Source organism: Paroedura picta, chromosome 11 (assembly GCF_049243985.1).
Source record: "Paroedura picta isolate Pp20150507F chromosome 11, Ppicta_v3.0, whole genome shotgun sequence".
NCBI classification, from domain to species: Eukaryota; Metazoa; Chordata; class Lepidosauria; order Squamata; family Gekkonidae; genus Paroedura; species Paroedura picta.
In genome coordinates, this window is record NC_135379.1 from 33038209 (window position 1) to 33061346 (window position 23138).

At 41.1% G+C, this 23138-nt stretch overlaps 1 protein-coding gene across 2 annotated transcripts in view; it reads left to right on the forward strand.

The window, feature by feature from the left end:
• KCNH8 (potassium voltage-gated channel subfamily H member 8) overlaps positions 1-23138 on the forward strand; it is a 204710-nt gene that overhangs the window by 72000 nt on the left and 109572 nt on the right. For both annotated transcript variants that reach the window (XM_077303611.1, XM_077303612.1), the window contains exons 2-3: positions 5948-6181; positions 21650-21781. In XM_077303611.1, coding sequence (XP_077159726.1) covers positions 5948-6181; positions 21650-21781 — 366 coding nt within the window. The remainder of the gene's footprint in view (positions 1-5947; positions 6182-21649; positions 21782-23138) is intronic.

Sequence of the window (23138 nt, forward strand, 5' to 3'; positions counted from 1 at the left end):
TAGGCATTAACAAGACAACAGTAGTAATTCTTGGGTTAGGGCCAACTTATGAAGGAGACTGACCTAATATCATTTAAGATAATAACAGAATGTATTCCTATAACAGATCTCATATGTATTAACAATCACTTGGCTAAGAAAAATGGTAAAAACTTCTAGACTAGGAATAATATGTGATGAGAACTAAATATCTATGTTAAAAGAGATGGCAAACCATATCAACTGGTCGCTTTTTCTTTACAACTTTTCTGTAAATGCTTTATATAATAATAAACAATAAAATTATTATAAAAAAAAAATGAAGTAGCTGGAGAAAAGCACTGAATTAAAAAAAAAAAACCTACCAGTTTGCTGTATTTGCCCCCAGAACTCTAACAATCACGGACAGTCATATTTTAAAACTGCATTTGTTTTCTGCAGTAACATTTCAAAGATAAAATATCTATTTTTGCCATTCTGTCGGTTTATCTAATTTACACTGTTTCTTTGCTTCCTAAATTCATTGAATGCGCTATGACTTGTTATCACAATGCGACTTAGATATAAATGGAAGATTTATTGTCTAACTTTCTGACTTGTGGTAGGAAATACTCAATGAGAAAAATCAAGAAAGAGAAAGACATTATTCTATTATTGATTCCTAAGTGTATAAAAATAAGAAGTATCACACATAAAACATCTGTTCACTAGGTTTTAGAAAGTGACATTTAAGGATTTTAAGACAAACCTAATATAACATATCTGTTTTTGAATATGCCTAGAGTTATTAGATTAAGGCTGCAACCCTATGCCTACTCATCCCAAAACAAATTCTCTTATACATGAGGGTTTTATTTCCAAGTATATTTGCATCGGATTAGAATACACATGAGCCTCTAAGTATCGTTATTAAAAACAGAAGTTCAGTGGATGCTGCTTCTTCTGTCACAATACTGCTGGGGTAAGTGAACCTTACCTGACCCTCTTAGCCTGCAGAGTCTGGATAATCCCAGAAGAAAAGTGGCACAAACCAGGATTTAAGTTCTAATGCACTTTGAACTCAAAGCTCTTCCTCCTGAGATTAGCTTCTGATAGCATGAATAGGTAGAGAACACAGTAAGAATCTATGAATGTGCCATTGTTGTCAAACATTTATTCCCTTGTGGAAGAGTTTTGAACATATCAATAGAACATGTCCACATTATAGTCTTGTTGACAAGTTGGTAATACACAATATGGATCCTATTACTGTTAGGTGGCTCAATAACTGGTTAACAGATCACACCCAAAGGGTGCTTATTAATGGTTCATCATCCTTTTGGAGAGGAGTGACAATTGTACTGTCTCAGGGATCTGTCCTGGGCCTGACCATTGGTGCCTGAGGAATTTGCCCCTGCACAGCATCTCATTGCTTGCAGGTTTTAGTGCTGCTTCCACATGACATTGGTAGCAACCCACCGTTGTGCAGGAGTTGGTGCAAGTTTTCATCTTGTTTGCTCCGCAATGAGGGAAATTGCAAAAAACTAATTTCCCTTTCTTGTTGTGCTGCAAATCAGGATGCAAGGAGGAGCAACCTTATCTGGAGGGAGAAATGCACAACAATCTTGGTATCATTTTGCCCACCCATGCACCTGCCCTCCCCTTTCCATCTCCAGATCTATTTTTTTTTAAATGCCGCAGTCCACATTGCTGCGGGACCACAAAGCGATGTGCCGTCAGTACAAATAAAATGTTCTCTTCAATGTGCATGGTAATATTGGGATCAAGCAGCTAAAACACATTCCTGTATGTGTTTTCTGGCAGTGGGATATGAATGGAGAAAGAAGGGGGTGTGTGATGAAGCAGCTGTCTCCCTATTAGCTTGGCGTCCATGCTCTGTGTTTTAGATCTTTATTGTGAACACACCATCATCAGGATCCACTTACTATGGCCAGCCTATCATAAATCTACCCAAACATAAGGAGAAACCATTATACAAAGTATCCCGAAAAGGGATCTAAGGAAATGTTGTATTGATATGGTGTGATCCTGTAGCAATGCGAAAGTAAAAGTTGTTTTTAAAAAATGTTTTACTGTTGTGGCATTTCCCCATAGCAAACTGGAAGTGTTTTTTTTTTAAGTTTTGGGTCTTGGGGAGCGGGGGGGGGGGAGAAGTTTAGCCACCTCATTGGGAAGGGAAAAGCCACAATGAGGCAGCGGGATAATGTAGGAGGGATCTCCTGTCAGGAAGCGTGCAAACATGCAGTTTCCTGTCTCGCATTTGCAATCAGGAGGTGGCACATGTTTTACACCCTGTGCAGAACTGGTCTCTTGTGTTGTTCAACATATTTATAAATGATTTGGATGAAGGAATAGAAGGGGTGCTTACTAAATTTGCAGATGATAGTAAACTGGGAGGGGCAGCAAACACAGCAGAAGACAGAATCAGAATACAGGATGATCTTGACAGGCTAGAAAACTGGGCTAAAATGAATTTCAATCATGAGAAATTCTGCATTTAGGTAGGAAAAATCAAATGTATCATTATAGGATGGGGGAGACCTGCCTTGGCAGTAGCATGTGCAAAAAGGATCTAGGGGTCTTAATAGAGTATACACTGAACATGAATCAGCAGTGCAACTCGCTGGCTAAAAAGGAAAATGGGATTTGGGGCTGTTTTAAAAGAGTCGCTGTGGATGGGCGGGTACTTGTGAATTTCCTGCATTCTGCAGGGGGTTGGACTAGATGACCCTGGAGGTTCCTTCCAACTCTTATGATTCTGCGATGGATTACTGTAACCTGTATAGGCATACAAATCAACCCTCCTCTTTTCGATGGAATACCTTGAAAACAAACCTGTGTCTTGCATTAGATGCTGTATTTTCTATTCCACTTTGTTCTACTGTAAAAACAAGCAAAATTACTAACAAACTTACTAAAACCAGGAAACATTTGATGCAAATTTTAAAAAAACCAACAACCACATTTCATAGGAAAGAAGTATTAAGTAAAGAAATAAGATGCAGTTTGTTGTGTTAAAAGTTCAAGGGCTGGCATTCCAAACTTTAGCTGGCTATGTGCTTTTTTAAATAATTTGAGACCACTTATCAAAACATGTTTGATTCATAGGGACAGAACTGTTAGCGTCATACAATGACTCTCAACTCCTTGGTGTTTTCTCAGTATGAACCCCAATTACATACTAAACTTTGGCTGCAGCTAATTAGCCTGCCCCTGAATCTCTTTTTACCCATTCAGTGTTCTTTTCTGCTTCATCTAATTCACTCTGAATTAGCTGAGAGGACAAATGACTTCGCAGTAGGTAATTGTATTTTAAACAATAAGGAACCCAGGAATAAATTAATTTGAAACCTGCAGATGCTTTCGAGATACATAATCATTAGCTTTTATGTAAAGGCACCATCATCAATTTGCACCGCAAGCATATGATTTTAATTCTCTTACTAGTAAGGGAATCTGATTTTGTTTTGACAGCAGAATCGCACACTGAGACATATTGAGTGCTAATGATATTCATTTTCCATTTAGGAAAACAAAACTGGGTAGCTTGAGGAATGTGGTTTTGCGGTGAACAAGTAAAATCTACTTAGTTGTCATAAAGAAATCTGGAGAGGGCTTTAATTGGTTAGGGTTAGAACTGAGTTCACAGAATCTGCAGTATAATACATCTATTAGCTAAAATTTCAGCACATTATTAAAATTACTGGAGCCTCATTAAAAAGAGGTCATTTTAGGTACTGGGGCATCTCTGAGCATACCAGTGTCCTGCTCTTCCACCTGGGCTGGGCCAGCCCAGTAGCAGAAGGTCTATGCCTAGCCTGCAGATGGTGAGAAAGATAGCACCCAGCCCACCAAGCCCTCTGTGAGACCAAGAATCCACTGCCTGGGGCCCATGTGAGGCAAGGAAGCCCACATGAGACTCATATGAAATGATCCCTGTGCAAGTCTCACATTGATCATGGAAGCATGAGAGGTAGTGTGTAGCCCTTACAAGGTGAGAGAGGCAGTGCTGGGCCATCTAGAAGTTTACCTAGACTTATAAGAGTTGAATAAATACTATCCAGTCTCAAATGTCCCACTCTTGAACAAAGGGACTGAAGTAATAATATCTGGCAAACTCCAGAGATTCCCAAGTGAAACAGACTCTTTAGAACCATTCTAATCTTTCATGTCTGATTATAAGACTGACATGGCCTTGGATGCCTTGGGGATGATATGCACAGGAAAAAGGGCAGGGGAAACACAACCCTATTAATTCTCCTGGACCTCTAAGTGATTTTCAATGCCATTGATCATGGTATCATTTTGGATTGCTTTTTGGGATTGGGAGTAGGAGGCATAGTTCTGTGGTGGTAGTTCCAGTTTCACTTCAAGGGTAGATTACCATATACAGTGCTGGGTTCTGCTACACTGCCCCTTGACCTCTGGCCTATGGGTTCCCAAGTTTTGACCTTGTCCTCCATGCTTGGAATTACAAGTAACCTCTAAAGAGATCTTCCCACTGAGAAAATAGCAGCTTCAGAGGATAGATGTATGCCTTTACATCCTTGCTCAGTTCCTTTCCCTCCCCATAGTCCACCCTCCACAGGCTCTGCCCTTAAATCTCCAGGAATTTCCCAACATACAGTTAGCAACCCTACAAGATTCTCATCAGTAGCCTCAAACTAGTTTCTGTCAGCAATAGTAAGGCTCCTGTTGAGTCCTGGGGATCTCCCAGATTTACTCCTGATTTCCAGACTACAGAGGTCAGTTCCCCTGGAGAAAATGGCTACTTTGGACTTTATGGCATTATACCCCACTGCCATCCTCCTTTGGATCCACCTCGAAATAGTCTTGTTTTTCTTAAACCATGACTTTTCTTAAACCATGAGCCAGCATTGCTGGGAACGACGGTATACAAATCAAATTATAACTAACTAAATAAATAAAATCAGAATTGGCAACCCTCGGCAAGAATCAAGGAAGGGATCACAAGACCATAAAACCCTTCCTAGAAAAAGTTTGGATAGAAAGTGTTTGACGATCTGGCCCATGCTGTCTATGACCTAATATAGTTTACGATGTCATCTAACAGGTTATGAGCCACGGACCAACAGTTGGAGGTCAGGAGACCTTAGGCTGCTATCAAAGGCTTGCATCTTTATGCAACTTCAAACTTTAATGGTATCTGCAAAAATAGAGGGATAAAAACACATCTGAATGATCTGGCAATGTGTTCTATCCAGTTTTCTCCGCTTCATGTGTCATTGAGCAAGCTTAGGCATTGAAGGTACCTAGAAAAGGTGAGACAGATGCTCAGCCACAAGTCTTGGTCAACTCACCAGGGGTTGCAATTTCTAAGCAGCCTGAAAATAAAATAAACTAGTCAGTGGAAGTTTTATGAAACTAAGGATGAATAAACAACTGGAAGTGATGGACTGAAGATAAAAAAAATGATTGCAACCTTCTGATTGATCATATACTTATCTTTAACCACTACTGCAGTTAAATAAAGCCCTAAGGGCTATTGGGGAGGAGTTAGGGTGGGCTCTGTCCGTGATAAAAATCCAGAGGGGTGAATCAGGAGCCGCAAAGCGGCTTGTATCAGCAGATACAGATCTTAGTAATACAATTGAACAAACTCTGCTGTTTTCAAAGCTGGTGTAGGCAGTTTTTGGTTAGTGCTTGTGATGAATTGTGTCTTGGCTGACACTGGTCTCCCCTCTCCCTTGGTCTGAGCTACTTTCATGCTTTTTAAAAATATGGCATTGAACAGATGGCAAAACAGCCTATGTATCATTGAAATGACTCAATAAGCAAACAAATCAGTAAAATAAATATGACTACAACCTGCAGGTGTAAGGTGACATATCTGTCTAAAATAAAAAGCCAATTATGAAAACTATATATAGTCGAATACTGTAACGTTCATAGAAAAAAACGCAATCACATTGATCAACAATGTTTTTACTTTTGTGTTTTTCTACAGATAGTAATTTCATCCTTGCAAATGCTCAGGTGGCGAAAGGATTCCCCATAGTGTACTGCTCAGATGGCTTCTGTGAGCTCTCTGGATTTACAAGAACAGAAGTCATGCAGAAAAGCTGCAGCTGTAAATTTTTATATGGTGCTGAAACAAATGAGCAGATGATGATTCAGATTGAAAAGTCGCTAGAAGAAAAAGTGGAATTCAAAGGAGAAATCATGTTTAATAAGAAGAACGGTGAGTATTATTTTATCCATTAGAGCTCAATTAATTTCAGACAGACTGTTAAGTATTACCATGATTCAGTGCAAGGGTCATAAAACATCCACTTGAGTTTATTGTCATTGTATAAATGGTCAGAGGGTTATAGAAATGTTTTTGAATGAAAGGTATAAACTGCAGAATTCTGCTAAAGTCAGTACAAGGAGTATTAAGAATGAAACTGACTTTTTAACGTTTTCCAGTGAATGTAGTCATTGGTCTACATATGAATTTAATCTCCATAAGCAGCAGAATGAGATGATAAAATGGTGTGGTGGTGGAATGAACTGTACCTCTACAGACTTGGGATACCAACCTTGAGTTCTCCTGGAATCAGCACTGATTTCTGGACTGGAGGAAACGGCAGCTTTGAAGAGCAGCCTCAATGGCATCCCAAACTCACTTAGCTCCTTTCCCAACATCTACCTTCCACTGACTCAAAATCTGCCACAATTTCCCAGTATATGAAATGTTAAAGTCTTCCTCCCCAATGGTCTAGTTTTTAACACAGAGGAGTACCAGCAATGCATGTCCTGTTGGGAACCCATGAGGTAAAATTTCATGGTGAATGTGGATGTACTTGCTGTGATACAGAAGACTTTTTCATTCTTATTTCACAATTTTCACAATAAATACATCCTAGAGCAATCTGTGGCTGCATGTACATAGCCATTTGTGTTTCTGCAGATGTGACCTTCTCAGTGATACTGCTAGGAAATGAAGAGTTCAAAGTGACTACAAACTGCTCTCTTGCCTGGATAGCATTTCCTGATGTCAATGAACTTCTCTTGCCCACAACTGTTTTTATGTTCTCCTTCACAATAACCATCCATTCTTTTAGAAAACAACCTGTCAACCAGTTGGGTTTTGAAAATCTGAAATCTATTTCAAACTTTTTGCTTCCTTTCATGTTCCCAATTCCTGATGTTTATTTCAAAGCATATACAGTCTTCAGTCACTTTCTTGAAGCTTACTCACCACTTTTCATGTCAAGTCTAGCACATTCTGGTGCTGTTCTACGGTTCTGGGTCTACTACTCTGGGTAGTCTCAGTAATAAAGGACTGTGATCAACTGGTATTGGGCAACATGGCTCAATCAGAGTTTAAAACCCTGGATTTTTAAATAAGGAAAGATACATATTTCTCCAAGTCTCACAATCAATCCATTACAACAAACAACAAAAATAAAGAGGGACAACATTTAATCCAGCATAAACTGTCATGAGTTAGAGCTCAATCTGACAAAGGCTGGTTCCATGTAGAAGTGTAACATTTATTTACTTAATTTATACCCCACCTTTCTCCCAAATGGAAGCACAAGGTGGCTTACGTCTTTCTCGTCTCCTTTATTTTACCCTTAGATCAACCTTGTGAAGTAGGGTATTCTACAACCATGTGACTGGCCCATGGTCTTCAGCAAACTTCTATGTCAGAAGGGAGATTCAAAGCCGAGACTCCCAGGTCCCAGTTCCACACTTTAAAAACTATCAACAGTGAGGTTGAAAATGTGCACTTGAAGCAGCAGCAGCAATGAACAAGTAAGAGTCAGGCAGGAAAGAGTCACGTTCCCTGTTCCATTCCATGCTGGCATCACCTCTGGGGAAATGTGGCAGACTTTAATACAGAGAATCAGGCTTGATTCCCCACTCCCGCACATGCTGGGTGGCTTTGGGCCAGTCACAGTTTTCTCATAACTCTCTCAGCTCCTCCTATCTCAAAAAGTGACTGTTGTGAGGAGATTCCTTACGGTAGAGAAAAGCGGGATATAAAAAACAACTCCTTTGTAATGCATTAGTAAGAAGTGCTAACCCAATTAGAGGGTTACTGATCCTGCCTGCAGCCTCAATCCCTCTCCCCCTCTAACAGCTGAGAGGCAGATGAGCTGCTAAAGCCAAAACAAAACAGTCATTAAATGCATATTAGTATATGGGAAATGTGGGGGGGGGGAGTTACTAGCCAAATGACACAAATGCCTGCTTTAATAAAAGAGCAGGACAGAAATAATTGAAACGGTCAGGCTTAGTGGCCAGGAAAGCCACAGCAACTGTCATCGTCTTTGCTAATCCTGAAGAAAGGGCCAATGAGAAGATAATGCTGAAAGGAGCAAAAAAAACAGATCTTAGAGATGCCATTTTGAAAGTGGCAGTAAGTCTTACTTCCTCCAGATTGGCCGTGGGCACAGCTTTCGCTCAAAGGATCCGCCCACAGCTGTAGTGCCATTCCCCTTTGTCAGAATATAAATTTTGAAAGAAATGGCACCACCACTGCTGTCTGAAGCAAGTCCTTCACATTGCTTCATTTTAAGACCAGTCTTTTGTTTGTCTGCACCGTCTCCCTTTCATGTCCCATCAAAGCACCTGCTCCATTAGAATTTATGCTCAGATACACATTTAATTACTTGAGAGTATCTTGTAAGGGCAAGTCTTGAAAGTTCCAAGATCAATAAATGGAGTTAATCCGCTAATAAGGTTACCTGCTCTTTTTTCCTCAGCTCTGCTCTAAATAGGCAGAAAATCTATTATTCTCCTAATTGCCCCATGAAGTACTTGAGCTGAGATTGCTCCAAGAGCAGACCTCCCTGTTATCCATGGATGTTGCCTGGCCCCCTTTCAGAAGCAAGCTGGATACTGGCAGAGGGGGAAAGAACAAAGAGAAAGCAGTCTAGTTTTATTTTTCTGATCCTGAAGGCCCATAGAAGGTAGAATGTGGTGGGTACGGGAATTAGTGTGTAGGCAAAAGACAGGGCACAGCCACAAGGCTATAGCGGGAAAACATTTCATCCAAGCAATGTGCATCTTCTAAATTAAATATTTCAGCTTTGGCTGAAAGAAGCATCTAAGAGCTCAGAGTCCTGCTCGATTCTGGTCTTCTGTTAAAGAACTCAGGAGACCCAGCTTCGTGTAGTGGTTAGGAGTGCAGATTTTTAATCTGGCAAGCCAGATTTGATTCTGCGCTCCCCCACATGCAACCGGCTGGGTGACCTTGGGCTCACCACAGCACTGATAAAGCTGTTCTGACTGAGCAGTAATATCAGGGCTCTCTCAGCCTCACCTCCCTCACAGGATGTCTGTTGCGGGGAGAGGAAAGGGAAGTGATTGTAAGCCTATTTGGGACTAGTAGAGGAAAGCAGCATATAAGAACCAACTTTTATTCTTGCTTGATCCTGGTTTCTTGTTAAAGAACCAGGTGTCCATAACTCTAAAAATGATTTTACCAACAGCATCAAATTAGGAAGCTAGCAGATATGTCATCTGGTCACTCAGATCCGTGCTTCAGTAACCTCACACAGCAGGTGGGGCTGTTCTTGATGATGATGATGTCATCCATTCGGTCGTGTACGACCTTCGGCAATTCTATAGGAAAGTTTCCGCCACGCGTCTCTTTCAATGACCGCTTCTTTTAGTTGGGTCATAGACATCCCTGTGTCGGCTTTGATTGTGGCGAGCCAGCGGATCCTTCAGCGACCACATTTCCTTTTGCCACTGACCATGCCAAGCGTTAATGGTTTTTCTAACAAGTTTGATCCATGATGTGTCCAAAGTAAGTGAGCTTTAGCTGTAATATCTTGCCTTCTAAATACATAGTTGGTTTGCTGCTCTCTAAAACTATCTTGTTGGTAACTTTGTCTGTCTGTCTGTCTGTCTGTCTGTTCGTTTGTTTGTCGTATTTTTATCCTGCCACTCCCGCAAAGGCTCATGGCGGCTAATAATAAGCATAAAAACCCCAATAAAATCCCATAAAACAGTTTATAATAATCTAAAAAACCTGACCAACCAACCATACAGTCAAAACATAGACCATCCAACACTCTGCGGCAAGAACAACCAAGTTCTATTTACTAATAAGCCCCGGGGTGAACAAAGGGGCTGATCTTTATTCTTTAATCCAGTGGTCCCCAACCTTTCTGAGGCTGGGGACCGGCAGGGCATCGGGCTGTGCCCGCACGGGCCACACCCGCGCATCGGGCCGCGCCTGCACGGGCCACGCATGCGCGAAGCGCGGCCCGGCCCTGATTCCCTCTCCCCGCCCTCCCGCAGTAAGAAGCTTCCCGGGCCGCAAGCTTGCGGCCTGGGAAGTTTTTTATTGCAGGGGGGCGGGGAGAGGGACCTTCGCGGCCCGACCCCGGGCCACAGCCCGCAGGTTGGGGACCACTGCTTTAATCCACCAATAATAGCCCAATAAGGCTCAATGGGGGGGCAAGATCTTCTTCAGCGCGCCAACCTCAACCATAAACCTGGTGGAATAGCTCCATCTTGCAGGCCCTACGGAATGCAGAAAGCTCCCACAGGGCCCGTAGCTCTTCCAGGAGCTCATTCCACCAGGTGGAGGCCAGGACCAAAATGGCCCTGGCCCTGGTCAAGGTCAACAAGTATCATCTGCATACTGGAGATTATTGATGTTACAATCTCCAATTTTTACTCCGATCATAGATTCTTCCAGATTAAGATTCTGCACAATTACCTCTGCATAAAAGTTAAAAAGAAAGGGTGATAAGATACACCCTTATCTCACTGCTTGGCTGAACTTGAACCAATCAGTTCTTGAGGATGATCCCAAATTTGCAGCTGCTGCAATAGTTATTTATATATGTATTTGTTTGCTAGATGCAGCCTTTCGTCTGTTCTCTGGGGCTAACCGACACGGAACAATGTCATGTCATGGTCCTTTCCTTGACTGCCAGTTAATATCTGGGTCCAACTCAAGGTGTTGGTGCTAACTATTAAAGACCATCATGACATGGGATCCACACACTTCAAGGACCACTTTCCATTGCAAATTCCCAGGCAACACCTCTGCTTTCCCCATCAAGGTCCGTTAGCTGTTCCACCATTGCCTAATGCACTTTCTGCCACACTCTGAGCTCAGATGTTTCCAGTAGCTGTTTCATACCTCTGGAAGATGTTGCCAGAAGATGTCAGAGGCTCCTGCCCTCCTGGGCTTGTCGTGATAAGTTTTCAGAGCTGTGCCAGAGAGCTCTTGATGAAACCCGAGCTTGAGCAAAAGGGGAACACCCTACTGGTTGGGACATAAATTTATCTTAGTTTTATTTTCAATGTGTTGTTTTAACATTTGCTTTATTAACTTATTTTGAATCATGTTTATATAGTTATTGCCTGCTTTGGGTACTGGGTTGGCTGAAAGAAAGAAAGATATAGAAATATTGTTTAAAAATAATTAAAATAATTGCATACATATTGAATCAATACGTACTCTACAGAAGACCAATCATATGTTTATAATACCAGGAGAAATTCTGCAATCCCTGTTTCTCCACTCCCTCTGATTTAAACTATCGAGAGAAAGTCAGGAAGCTGAGTGTGGTGCCCCTGTGCTGAATCTTTTAAAACACAGCATCCTGTGGGAGTTTCATGAAAATTCAGCAGTCTGATGCCCTGTGGCATTTGACACATTAGCATTTAAAGCTTTGTCTCCAAACCAGGTTCCTGGAAACTGATTCAACGAAGGTCATGTGTAATGAATATCGCTGAAAACAAGAAACCTTCTTGCACCAGTAGTTTTAAAGCTATTATTTCATGCTAGTGACTAAGCATTAAAATATAACAAGCTATGGCACAACCTCTGTTTATTTCACTGTGCCCTGATTAATTTTGGCGAATACCAGCTGAGTTCAACTTCAGAATTTAATGAATGGGAGAAACAAACCTGGTTCACTTAAGTTTTTTTCTCCTCTACTCCTCCCCTCCCCCCATCAAGTTGCAGCCAACTTATAGCAACCCCATTGTGTTTTCAGGGCAAGAGATATCTGGAGGTGGTTTGCCATTGCTTGCTTCTGTTAAGAGATCAGGGACTTCCTTGAACTCCCATCTAAATACTGATTAGGGCCAACCCTGCTTAGCTTCTGAGGCCTCACAAGATCAGACTAGCCTGGGCTATTGAGGTCAGGGCTCACTTAAACTAGTGGTTCTCAAACTGCAAGTCAGGACCTAAAAGTGGGTCATGAATCTTACCGTTGGGTAGCAAGGCTAGAAATGAGGTGGTGGAACAGGATGAACAAGAATAGTACATCTCCTAGGGTTGCTAACCCTCTAGCAGAGGGCCCAGGGTAACAACCCCAGATGCTCCATCTTTAAGATCACCCCTGGGGCCATGCTCCTTCATACAGAAAGTGTTAGATGGAAGCTTCCTCTGAGTAGAACACTCAATGAAAACAGAAAACTAACTCTGCAGTGAGAAAGGTTCTACTCCTTCTTTGTGCTGATTTTTTGTTTGTATTCCAAACTCTGATGCTCCATACCCAACACTCAGATGGAATGAAGTCCATACTACCATCGGATTCTTCTGCATGAATGCACCAAGATCCTAGAAACATGTGGCTCGGAAGGAAGTTATGCCTTCCAGTGGTTCCCTTTTGAGTGCCAGGCATAAAGGGAGGAAGATATCAATCTATACAGGTTAACTCAACCAGGGTTTCATGAAGAAACTGGGGTTTCTTAATGGCCCTGGAAGGGTTTCTCAAATGGGTGAGAGTTAATTAATTTTTATATATTTTTTAAAATTTGCTAAACATTAATCAGGGGATATGACAATATATGGTCATGTTTACCTGCCCCTCCCTCCCAAAATGTCTAATGCTGGGCCTGGAGGGGGTCAGAAGGGGAGGGGCCCTGGGTAGGTGTGTACACAACTATGCTTCCCAACCACATTCTGCACTATTGTGCCACTTCTGGGGTTTCTTGAAGCCTGAAGAGTGCTTCAGGGCTTTCTCAGTGGTAAAAAAGTTGAGAAAGGTTGGGTTAACCAAATATTAATGTAGTATGGAAAACCCGTCCCTAATTTTTCTGAACAGTTACTGCTTGTGCTTTTCAACAAGAAGTTTTAATATAGCAAAGTAAGCTATATTTAAAAAACCCAGCATGCCATATTTATGGCCAGAAAATGACTCCTACCTTTGGACTCTGTTTCTCCAAAGGTCATTTTGTGTTGAAGTCAGAGGTCTTGGATCTTCTGTATACAATAATATATATATTTGGCTTATAGAAGTTGCTTCTGGTAGATGTAATGTTAAAACTACGATAGCACTGAGACTTCCCAACACTTCTCTTACTCAGCAGTGGAAGAAATGGGAAGGAGAAAATAACTAGTCCCCCCTCCTTGTATGTAATGCTAATGGATGTAAGTCTTTCTGCTTATTATTCTTGAGATTTTGTGCCATACATTGCAAGCATTTTAATGTACCTTATGGGTTATTTTAGAAGGAGGAGAAAGCCTTGGGACATAGCAGTAAAAAAAGAAAGAAAGATAATGTCAGGCTGTTCTGTAATTTTAAATGTAGAACTTGCAGCAAGTTTGAATTCCCTAATTGACAGCTCTGACACACTTACAATTCAGCCTTGCCTTGCTTCCAAATAGTGATTTCAGGCACATATCTTCAGAATTTATAACATAAAGCATTTAGAAAGTTTAATGAGAAGCATCCCACTGGCCAAGGCAAGAAATAGAAGGAAAGACAGCAATTCTGAAAACACCAGCTGTATTTTTATCAGTGCATTTTGTGTTTTCTGGAATATAGCTCAATAACTAGAATTCACCCTTGACCTTTGCCATATCCTTTACAGCAGCTGTCCCCAACCCCCCAGTCCGGGGACTGGAACCGGTCTGTGGATCAGTCGATCAGTCCTCCTCCCTGGCTGCTGCCTCTGGGGCTGCCCTGCCACTCTGCCACCGGCTCACCTTTGGTGCTCTCTGGCGGCCGCCATGGCTGGGGTTCCCCCTCAGCATGGCACTGCACAGCTGCTGCTGGCAGCGCCTCCCAGTGGGCAGCGGGAAGTCAGGGGCACCAGTGGGAAAGCAAGCAGAGCAGAGGCTCAGGCGGTGGCGACGACGTCCCTTGGCAAAAGACTACCCCCCCCCCGGGCCTCAGTAAAATTGTCAAGCGTTGACTGGTCCCGGTCATAAAAAGGTTGGGGACCACTGCTTTACAGTATCAGCAGGCTCCAGTTTGCTTTGTCCACATCTTTTAGAAGGATGTATTAGAAGTATGAGTGTCTTGCTTTCATCTCTGAGCTGAGAAGAGTTTGCTTCATCTATGGGACAGATTGTGTTTCAGGTTCCCAACTATGACTTGGCAAATTTCTAGCTATCAAAGTAGGATCCAGCACAATGTTACAAGTGCTACAATCCTACATCAACTAGATTTTAAGGGGTTGACATAATAGTTCATGCACATGTGGAGAGCCATAGTTCAGCCATAGTTCTATATTATTGTTCAGTTACGTTGTTTGTTGTATATCTTTCCCTATATGATGACACTGTTGCTTATATCATTCAGTTTAATACTCCTAGCTGTATAAACATTATTCTTTTGATATCCTGGACTGGAGGATTACATTTTTTTTCACTCTTTCTCTGTAATCCATCTTGAAGTTTATAGAAAGACAGGCTTTGAATATGCTAAATAAGTAAATAAGAGCCTCAGTGCTGCGTTGTGGATCATCTCTAGCATCAGGGAGATGACAGTGGATTGTGACTACAGCAAGAAGAAAGCAGAACTGCAAAGCAAAGTGCCTGGCTGGCCAGTGCATGGACTATTTAAGCAGGAAAACAGTTATGACCAACTCCAAAGACCTGTTGCCTCGAAAATTCAATGGGGTTGCAATAATTCTGCAATAATTTATTGGCCCTTTCCACCACCATTGCTATTTTGTAATCCTTGCTATGAGTAGGATCAGGGTTTGTTATGCCATCTTTCTATTCTGTTTGTACAAAAAAGAATCCCGATAGACATGATTATAATCCCTGTTTTATAAAACAAAGTACAGAAAAATTAGGGATCATCATAATCCAGTGAGAGAAGCAGATTATGCAGAGATTCAGACATAGCCAACAGGGAACCTGAATTATTTTTGATATCAGAGGTGCAGTAGATCAACTAGATTCAAGTCCATCAGCAATGTATTGACCAATAAGATTTAGGGAGTTTAAACTTTTGATAGTCTGATGAAAGGAGCTTTGGCTCTTGAAATCTTATGTACAAAAAAAAATCATTTATCTCAAAGGTGCTACTGGATTTGAAAGCCAGGAGAGTGGATGTCCACCTGACCCAGGTGTTGATGACAACAGACACATTTGTATGATGCTCATTAGACAGAATAATGGTCACCTGCTTTGTGAACTAGCAATATGCACATGAGTGAGGTCCAGTTTTCAAACCAAATAAGGTATACATCTATAGCCCAGGGCCAGAAGTGAGCTCAACTGGAAATCTGAGGAAAGCATTTGGCTGGATAGGTAGAGGTAACAGGGAAGGGAAGGCTTCCTTTACTCTGCCTTACTTAACATGTAATGGGAGCAGTGGCCTGCTCTTGTCTGGTTGGCCCTCTCTCTGAAAGGCAGCCTATGCAAATGGTGTTTGTGTGCCGTAATTTTATGACTTCAGATAACATGGTCTCCTCACTCCCATTCTCGATCATCTCTGATGGTGTTATAAACCCCAAGGATACAGAACTGATTATTTTCTTATACAGAATGTACCCAGAGGCAATAAAAATAATGCACAAATCTAAGTCTGTGAATGCGCTACAAGACAGACAGTGATTGTTCAGAGTGGAAAAGGCCCTTTGTGTGCACTTGCTGAAGCAAGAAAGGAAACCCTTTTCTTGTTTAAAGCTTTCTGAAATCAAAGAATACAGAATATTTTTGTTTGAAGTGCCATGTCACATAATGCTATATGTCCATGCAATTTTTCACTTACTGGTAGTGTACAAAGAAAGGACCATGTGTGGTCAATATATTTTTTTTTCCCTACAAGTCAAATGGAAAAGCTGAAAGTGAACAATGGCATGCATCTTGACTTTTTTTGATCAAATACTACTGAATTTTCCTGATATTCTTCAGCAAAGACCTGGGATGATAGCCTGGTTCAGCGCTAATGTGCACCTTTTTAACAAGAATGTCCAGATAATAGTAGAATAACTAGGTTTGAATCCAATAGTACCTAAGGTACTACTGGACTCAAATCTAGCTGCTCATTTATTTATTTTATTTCTATTTATTTAACTTGTCGACCACTGCTTGCAGCGGTTTACAGAAAAGGAATAAAATGGAATAAAATTTTCCCAACTGTAAAACCCAGCCAACCCCCAACAATCTCATTCAACCCAACTGGTTTGCCTCCCATCCCATGTCACCATAAATAAAGTGGTAGTGGCTACATGTTTCAATAAAATAGGTATTTAGATATTTGGATGTATTTGGTACCATGCCATGGAAGAATATGTGCCACCCGTACTGTCTTTGTAATCTATATGCAGTGCAAGTCTAGATATGGAATGAAAACTCTAGTTTAGGTGTGCTGAAAACTTCCCAGTTAACATGTTCAGTAGGCAAACATATCTTGTTTGGCAGCTACCACATACTTTAAGCACTCTCATGACTGGGTAGCGTCTATGATGGATGAGTTTCACACAACCACTTTTCCACCTACACAGTAGAGCAACATCAATTTACCCCTCCATTCAGGTCTGGGTCAGAGACTTGCTCAAACCTTTTGCCCTCTTATTTGTGCATTGATTTGTATGCATCATTTCAATGAGGTGCACCGCCTACCGCTAGTGGCTGCACAGTTACTGCCTTTGTATAAGGAAGCTCCCTAAGCAACAACAAACCAACCCAGTGGGGAAAAAAAGCCTGCTGCTGCAGATCCAGAAAGATCAACAGCCATAACATTGCTCTGTCCAATAGGCTCCAATGAATGCCATATGGTAAGACATCAAAGAGCTTAACAAAATTCCCCCCCCCCATGTGATTGTATTCCTTCTTTTAAATGATTGGGGGTGATCAATTTGACAAATGGATGTCTCTTGACTGTCCATTTACAAACATGGAAAGCAGCTCATTCACTCAAGCAATTTGTAAGCGACCAATTGACCAACAAGTTCCGTGATGGCCATGCTGCTGGATCATGACATGATGAGCAGAACCAGGGACAGCTGAAGTATACTTACCCTTGTGTAGAAATAGGCCTGGTTTAATAGCCCTGGAAAATATGGGTCTGTGAAGGGGGTTAAGGAGCTCTAAGATTTAGCACCTTTTATTACCTGTACTTTCCAGGATTCATCGCGGAAATTGCCTGCATTTAAACTGATATATAGTTGATAAAAGTTTCTAACATAGATATACACTAATTCCTGCTTGATTGAATTTCAAGTTTAGTGGCACCTTTCAGACCAACCAAGTTTTATTCAAGGGATGAGCTTTCGTGCACGCACACTTCCCAGGTAAAATGTCATGGAACGAAAATAATCAGCTCAGACTTATAGATGGAGTGAGAGGGCAAATCAATATACAGCATAATGGAATTGCCCAGGTAAATCTGCTTGATTAGACACAGTTGTAAAAAAAAAAGAATTCTAAAGACAGTCTTAGTCTTTATTACGGTAACCAAATTACAATGTAAATGATAGTATTCATGGGTAATTCTAAAGACAGTCTGTGCACAAGTATTGGACCATTTGGTTCTAATAAAATATACTTTTATGCTCCATTTGTGTTGCTCTCTTTCAGTTATGAGAATCAAACTCTAGTAGATGCCTCTCTCCCTCCCCCTCCCCACATTGTCTTTTGTCATTCATATTTAAAGTTAATACATAATAATCACAAGTCATTCCAAGGTCTGACAAGGCAACCCATGTTGTGAGGGACACAGTTGGTGGGGATAATGGATGAAAATTATGCCTACTTTACTTGGTGTGATGGATCGGTTGCATTATGTGGGATTTGTGACTATTTCTAGGGAGGACTGGAAATGACTTGCTGCTCGGGAGAACTGAGGATAGCAATTGGAATCAAGGCAATATTAACCAAGAGGATTCCATCAGCTGGCTTTCTAGACTGCTATTATGGAAACTAAAGCTTGGGCTGATATTCAAGAATAAAATGCTGTTTCTCATAACCCCCAGGGCAGCTGTTTGTAGTAAGACAGTTCCTCACCCTCTTGGCGCTCTTGAGAAAAAATAGCACTTCCTTTCCTTTAAGGGTAGCATTTTTTAAAAAGTATTCTTGTCCCATTTTTTATTATCCTTTGCTGGAACTTTTTGGATCTAACAGGATATTCCCTTATCCATCTCTTATTTATACTCCAAACATGAGCTAGCTTTTCAATATTTTAGAGAAGAAAACAGAATGGGTAAAATTGTGGACAGAGTTTAGCAGGCTAGCAAGTATGAGTCTGAAGTTCTCCTGGAATTACAACTTCTCTCCAAACTTTTGACATCAGTTCTATTGGAGCAAATGGCTGCTTCAGAGTGTAGACTCCAAGGCATATCATGGATTTCAGGCAAAACCCTCCCCAAATTTCCAGGAATATCCCATGCTGAAGTTGGAAGCCCTGCTAGTATGAATAACATAGTCTAGACTAAAACAGAGTCCAGACCATGAGGGACACTTCGTGCACTAGGTGCATAGGCATGTGCCTAGGGTGTCAGAGCTGAAAGAATACTAACCAGCCTTGTCACCACCTACCCTTACCACGTTATGAGAATCTAATAGAAGGCACTGCAGATCTGGGAGGTACCTCAAAGGGCTGTTGTTCATCTTCATGGTTTCTGTGCAGTCTCACATGGGTTCTGCAGAATTTCAGGCCTACCACAGAGAAATAACTAGCCAGCTTAAAAAGCTCCCAAGAGTTCTTGCCCCTCCCCTCACAGAGAAACTGACTGCCCAATGTCACATGTGTGGGACCAGCACTCTCCCCTCAGACTTTTTTTGCCACTTCAGGAGGACACTAGCCAGCTAGCTCTTAAAATTTACCTCAGACTTCTTCTGTGGTGAGAATTCTCAAATAAAGTACAGAATATTGATAATAGTTATTTGATGACACTCTTTCAGAAGTGTGCTGAGTGTGGTGCCAAAATGGCCCAGACTGACAACCACTCTTCTTGTCTGCTCTGTCTGGGGGAAGGGCATTCAACCACAAACTGCCCTTCCTGTAGAAGGCTAACTCCCAAAACCAGGAATGACAGAGCGAGGCTATTGAAGGCAGCCCTGCAGATTCAGACCTTGTTGGGACACAAGTTCTACCATGGCGGTCATGCCTCACGCCAGGTGCTATATGACACCGCTCCAACTTTGGTTTCTATCAATGTGTAAACCCTACTCTGCCCGTAGTTGGAAGTGTTTTTCTCTTTCAAGGTCAGTGTCCCATTCCTTCTCTTGGTGGGCTCTTCCCTCTAATCTATCTAAGGGAATTCCCCTTGGAGTGCAACAAGATGACTTAGTTCTATACACTGATGGATCCCTAAAGAGATGGGGAGCTCAGTGTTTGCACCTTTCAGCCAATGGCCACTGGCCCAACTGTGAGGCCTCCCTTCACATTAACATATTAGAAATGCAGGCAACAAGGTATTTCTTCTTTCCTTTTCAGACCTGCTCAAAGGAAAGTGAGTACTGATTACATCAGACAACATAGCCACAGTGTTTCATATAAGAAAGCAGGGAGGCACCAAGTCCACCAAAATTTGAAACTGGGCCATAGATAATGGAATGTTTTGTATTGTATCAGCAATACACATTGCAAGGGAGCTCAACACTTGGGTGGACGCCCCGTCAGGATGTGAATCAGGTCCAAGAATGGTCCCTCAACTGAGATTATCTGACTCCTGTCTTTTTTCAATGGGGATTCCCAGCAATAGATCTTTTTGCCATGGCAAACAACACCAAATGCCTCTCCTTTTTTCAAGAGGTGGCATGGATCCCGACTTCCAAGGGGATGCTTTCCTTCATTGTTGGACAGGATCCCTTTTCTATGCATTCCCTCCCTTCAGGCTGATAGAGTGGCAGAAAGCACACAATGCATTTGCATAACCCCGTTTTGGACCCAGAAGACCTGATTCCCATCCCTTTATCATCTGGCCCAGGGAAGGTTCCTTCACTTTTCAGATTGGAATGACCTTTTGTCTTGGGTATTCCTCCATCCCAACCCTTGACCCCTCAACCTCATAGCTTGGCAGGTGGGACCATAATGGATCCCAAAATGGATCAGATTCTAGAAGCTGCCTGACAAGCCTCCATGCAATGTTCCTATGCCACGAAGTGGTGTAAAATTGTGGGATGGTCCCAGGAGTCCAGTCATATCCTGCAATCCTGCTCTCTTCCTGTTATTTTTTCATACCTAGCTAGACGCACGACTGTATGATCCAGCAGGGCTCTTTTAATATTCCTATCTTCTTAATCTTTGAGCAACAACAATCTTTTCCTTCCCAACACAAGCTGAGAATTAAGAAGCAGAGAACAGTAATATATCTTTACAGAATAAAACCTTATCACCCATCTGATTCCAGTTCCAAGGACACTGAACTATACATAGAGATTGCTGTTCCTTTCTGTGCAACATCTGCTCCTTATTTTACCTTCCATTCCCAGAGGAATATGATCCTAAATATGAAACCACAATAATAAAAAAAAATTCAGCCTAGATATGATGTATCTTGCCCTCTACAATCCTCATGAGTTTTCCCTGAGTACTACAGTGTTTACAAAACTGATGTCCATTAGATTTTGTATTGCTTTTTTTTTAGTAATATGTTCATTTCACAATGCAAGAAATAATTGGAGGTGTTTTTCCTGAAATATGCCTAGTAGTTGAAACTTATGGTTAATATTAATTACATTCAGTAATAAAAACACTTTGCATAGTAAATGAGCCTTAATAGTTTTGTTTTTAAAAATTAGTTATTCTAAACAGACAAATTTAATTGTGTACATTTCAGTGACGAATGTGTAAATAATCCTGCCATGCTGCTACAATGCAATTAACACCACGTACAAAAGACACTTATTATATTAATTCTCATAAGCAAAAGATATCAGATACTTTCCTGCTCAGGATGCAAGCATTTAATGACTTTCAGATTGCCGGTATTTAACAGCTGAGATTTGAGGAGCAATGCTTTCGCTGCTATTTTAAGGAACAGTATAATTAGTTTGGATATCTTCGAAACAGTGGACTGAGACATTAGATAGCTGGTCTGCAGCCAAAGCTGTGTGCAAATAGGGAGAGTAGAAGAAGACCTGATAATCTGAACTAATAGCATTTCAGAATAAACGGAAGCTTCAGATGTCAGAGTTAACATAGTGGGGAACATTCCGCTAAAATGGAAACACAGACCTCCATTAAAAGTTCAAAGGAAAATGGGATGCAAGAAAAGAGAGAAGGTTCATTACACTCTATTAATGATCCCCAGAGATGCATATTGCATTTAAATTAGTGCTTTGCTTTCAGAGAAATAAGCATGACCAGGCTTTGGCCGATGATGCAAAGAGATTTACTGAGAGTTGAACATCTGTGATTTTCTAACTACGGACTCTTTAAATAAGATTGGGGGGGGGGGGCTTGGAATGATGCTAGTTGTGACTTCAATCTTTTGGATTATTTTTTTCTCTTCTAAAAAACCGTTATCTCAATGAAACATGTTCTCTTCCATACAGGGTCTTCATTTTGGTGCCTATTGGACATTGTCCCTATTAAGAATGAGAAGGGGGATGTAGTTCTGTTTCTGGCCTCTTTCAAGAATATCACAGATACAAAGGTGAAGATTGCACAGGAGGATAAAAAAGAAGGTACATATAAAAAGGGATGTAACCTCAACTCAGGGTTCAGAAGATATATTATTATAGAAACAACTGAGTTGTGTCTGCACTTACACTATGCCATGTATGCATAATATGGGTACTGTTGTTATAAATATGTTGGGTTCTGGATGTGACTGAATTTCACGACTGAACTGTCTCAACACAAGACATGTTGTTAACAATGTTGCTTCACACCATTTTCTCTTTCTTCACACCCCATTGATCTGGTTAACTTAGACAATGTTTTACTTGTTTTGACAATTGCATATAGATGATATAAAAACAGTGTATAACTTATGATTACTGCTGGAAATACTGGCAGTGAAAATAAAAAACTTTTTTATTTTCACTGCCAGTAAAACAAAAACTTTCACAACCTACAAATGAAACAAAGGTAAGTCACATTTGTAGATTATTTAGCTGGAGCTGGAATATTAAATTCACTGCTATCGAAGCAGGGTGATATGCCCCACCTGTATGGTTAACATTTGACCAGCAGTAATTGTTCATTAAATTGATGTCAAAGATCAAGCAGTAATTTTTGCTGGAGGAATGTGGGATATTTGGGGGGAAATGGGGTTTACTTCTGTCTCCTAGTAACAAATGCTCTCAGAGAGTGTCCTTTTCCACTACATTTTTAAATCAATGAAAATAAGACCAGATTTCAAAACTTATCATATGCATTTCAATTTCATTTTTTCCCATGAGAAACAAACCAGTCAACTTTTATGTTAACACTAGTTTCTCTTGTGAAAAGAGAGCTATATCCATGAGGATGTCATGTCATGTCCTGTGGCATCGCATCCTGTGTGATGCAGGTCGACATTCTGTTTCTTTGACTCTTCCCCTTCCTGCGAAGCCATGTCCTTTCACCAAATTTAAAATTTAAATTTCCTATCTTATGTCACTCACCCTAAAGAAAACTCTCAAAATTGTCTTTGGATTTTAAGACCAGAATTACTGGAAATACTGATCCCTGATATAAGAATCCAAAAAGATACTGATTTTTTTTTTGGGGGGGGGATGTATAGTATAGTGTATATTCCTGATATGTACATCCATCATCAATGGCTAGTTGCATGCAGTTCTAATACTATTTGAAAATGAAAGAACTTTCTCTGCCTGTAATTTGTAATATTTACAGTGAACATCCATTTATGAGGTGGTATTCTCAAGAATATGTCAGTTTGGGAACTGTCTGTGAAATAAGAAATAGTTTTTGATTCTCTGTACCTGAATGATGAAGAGCCTCTTGTGGCGCAGAGTGGTAAGGCAGCCGTCTGAAAGCTTTGCTCATGAGGCTGGGAGTTCAATCCCAGCAGCCGGCTCAAGGTTGACTCAGCCT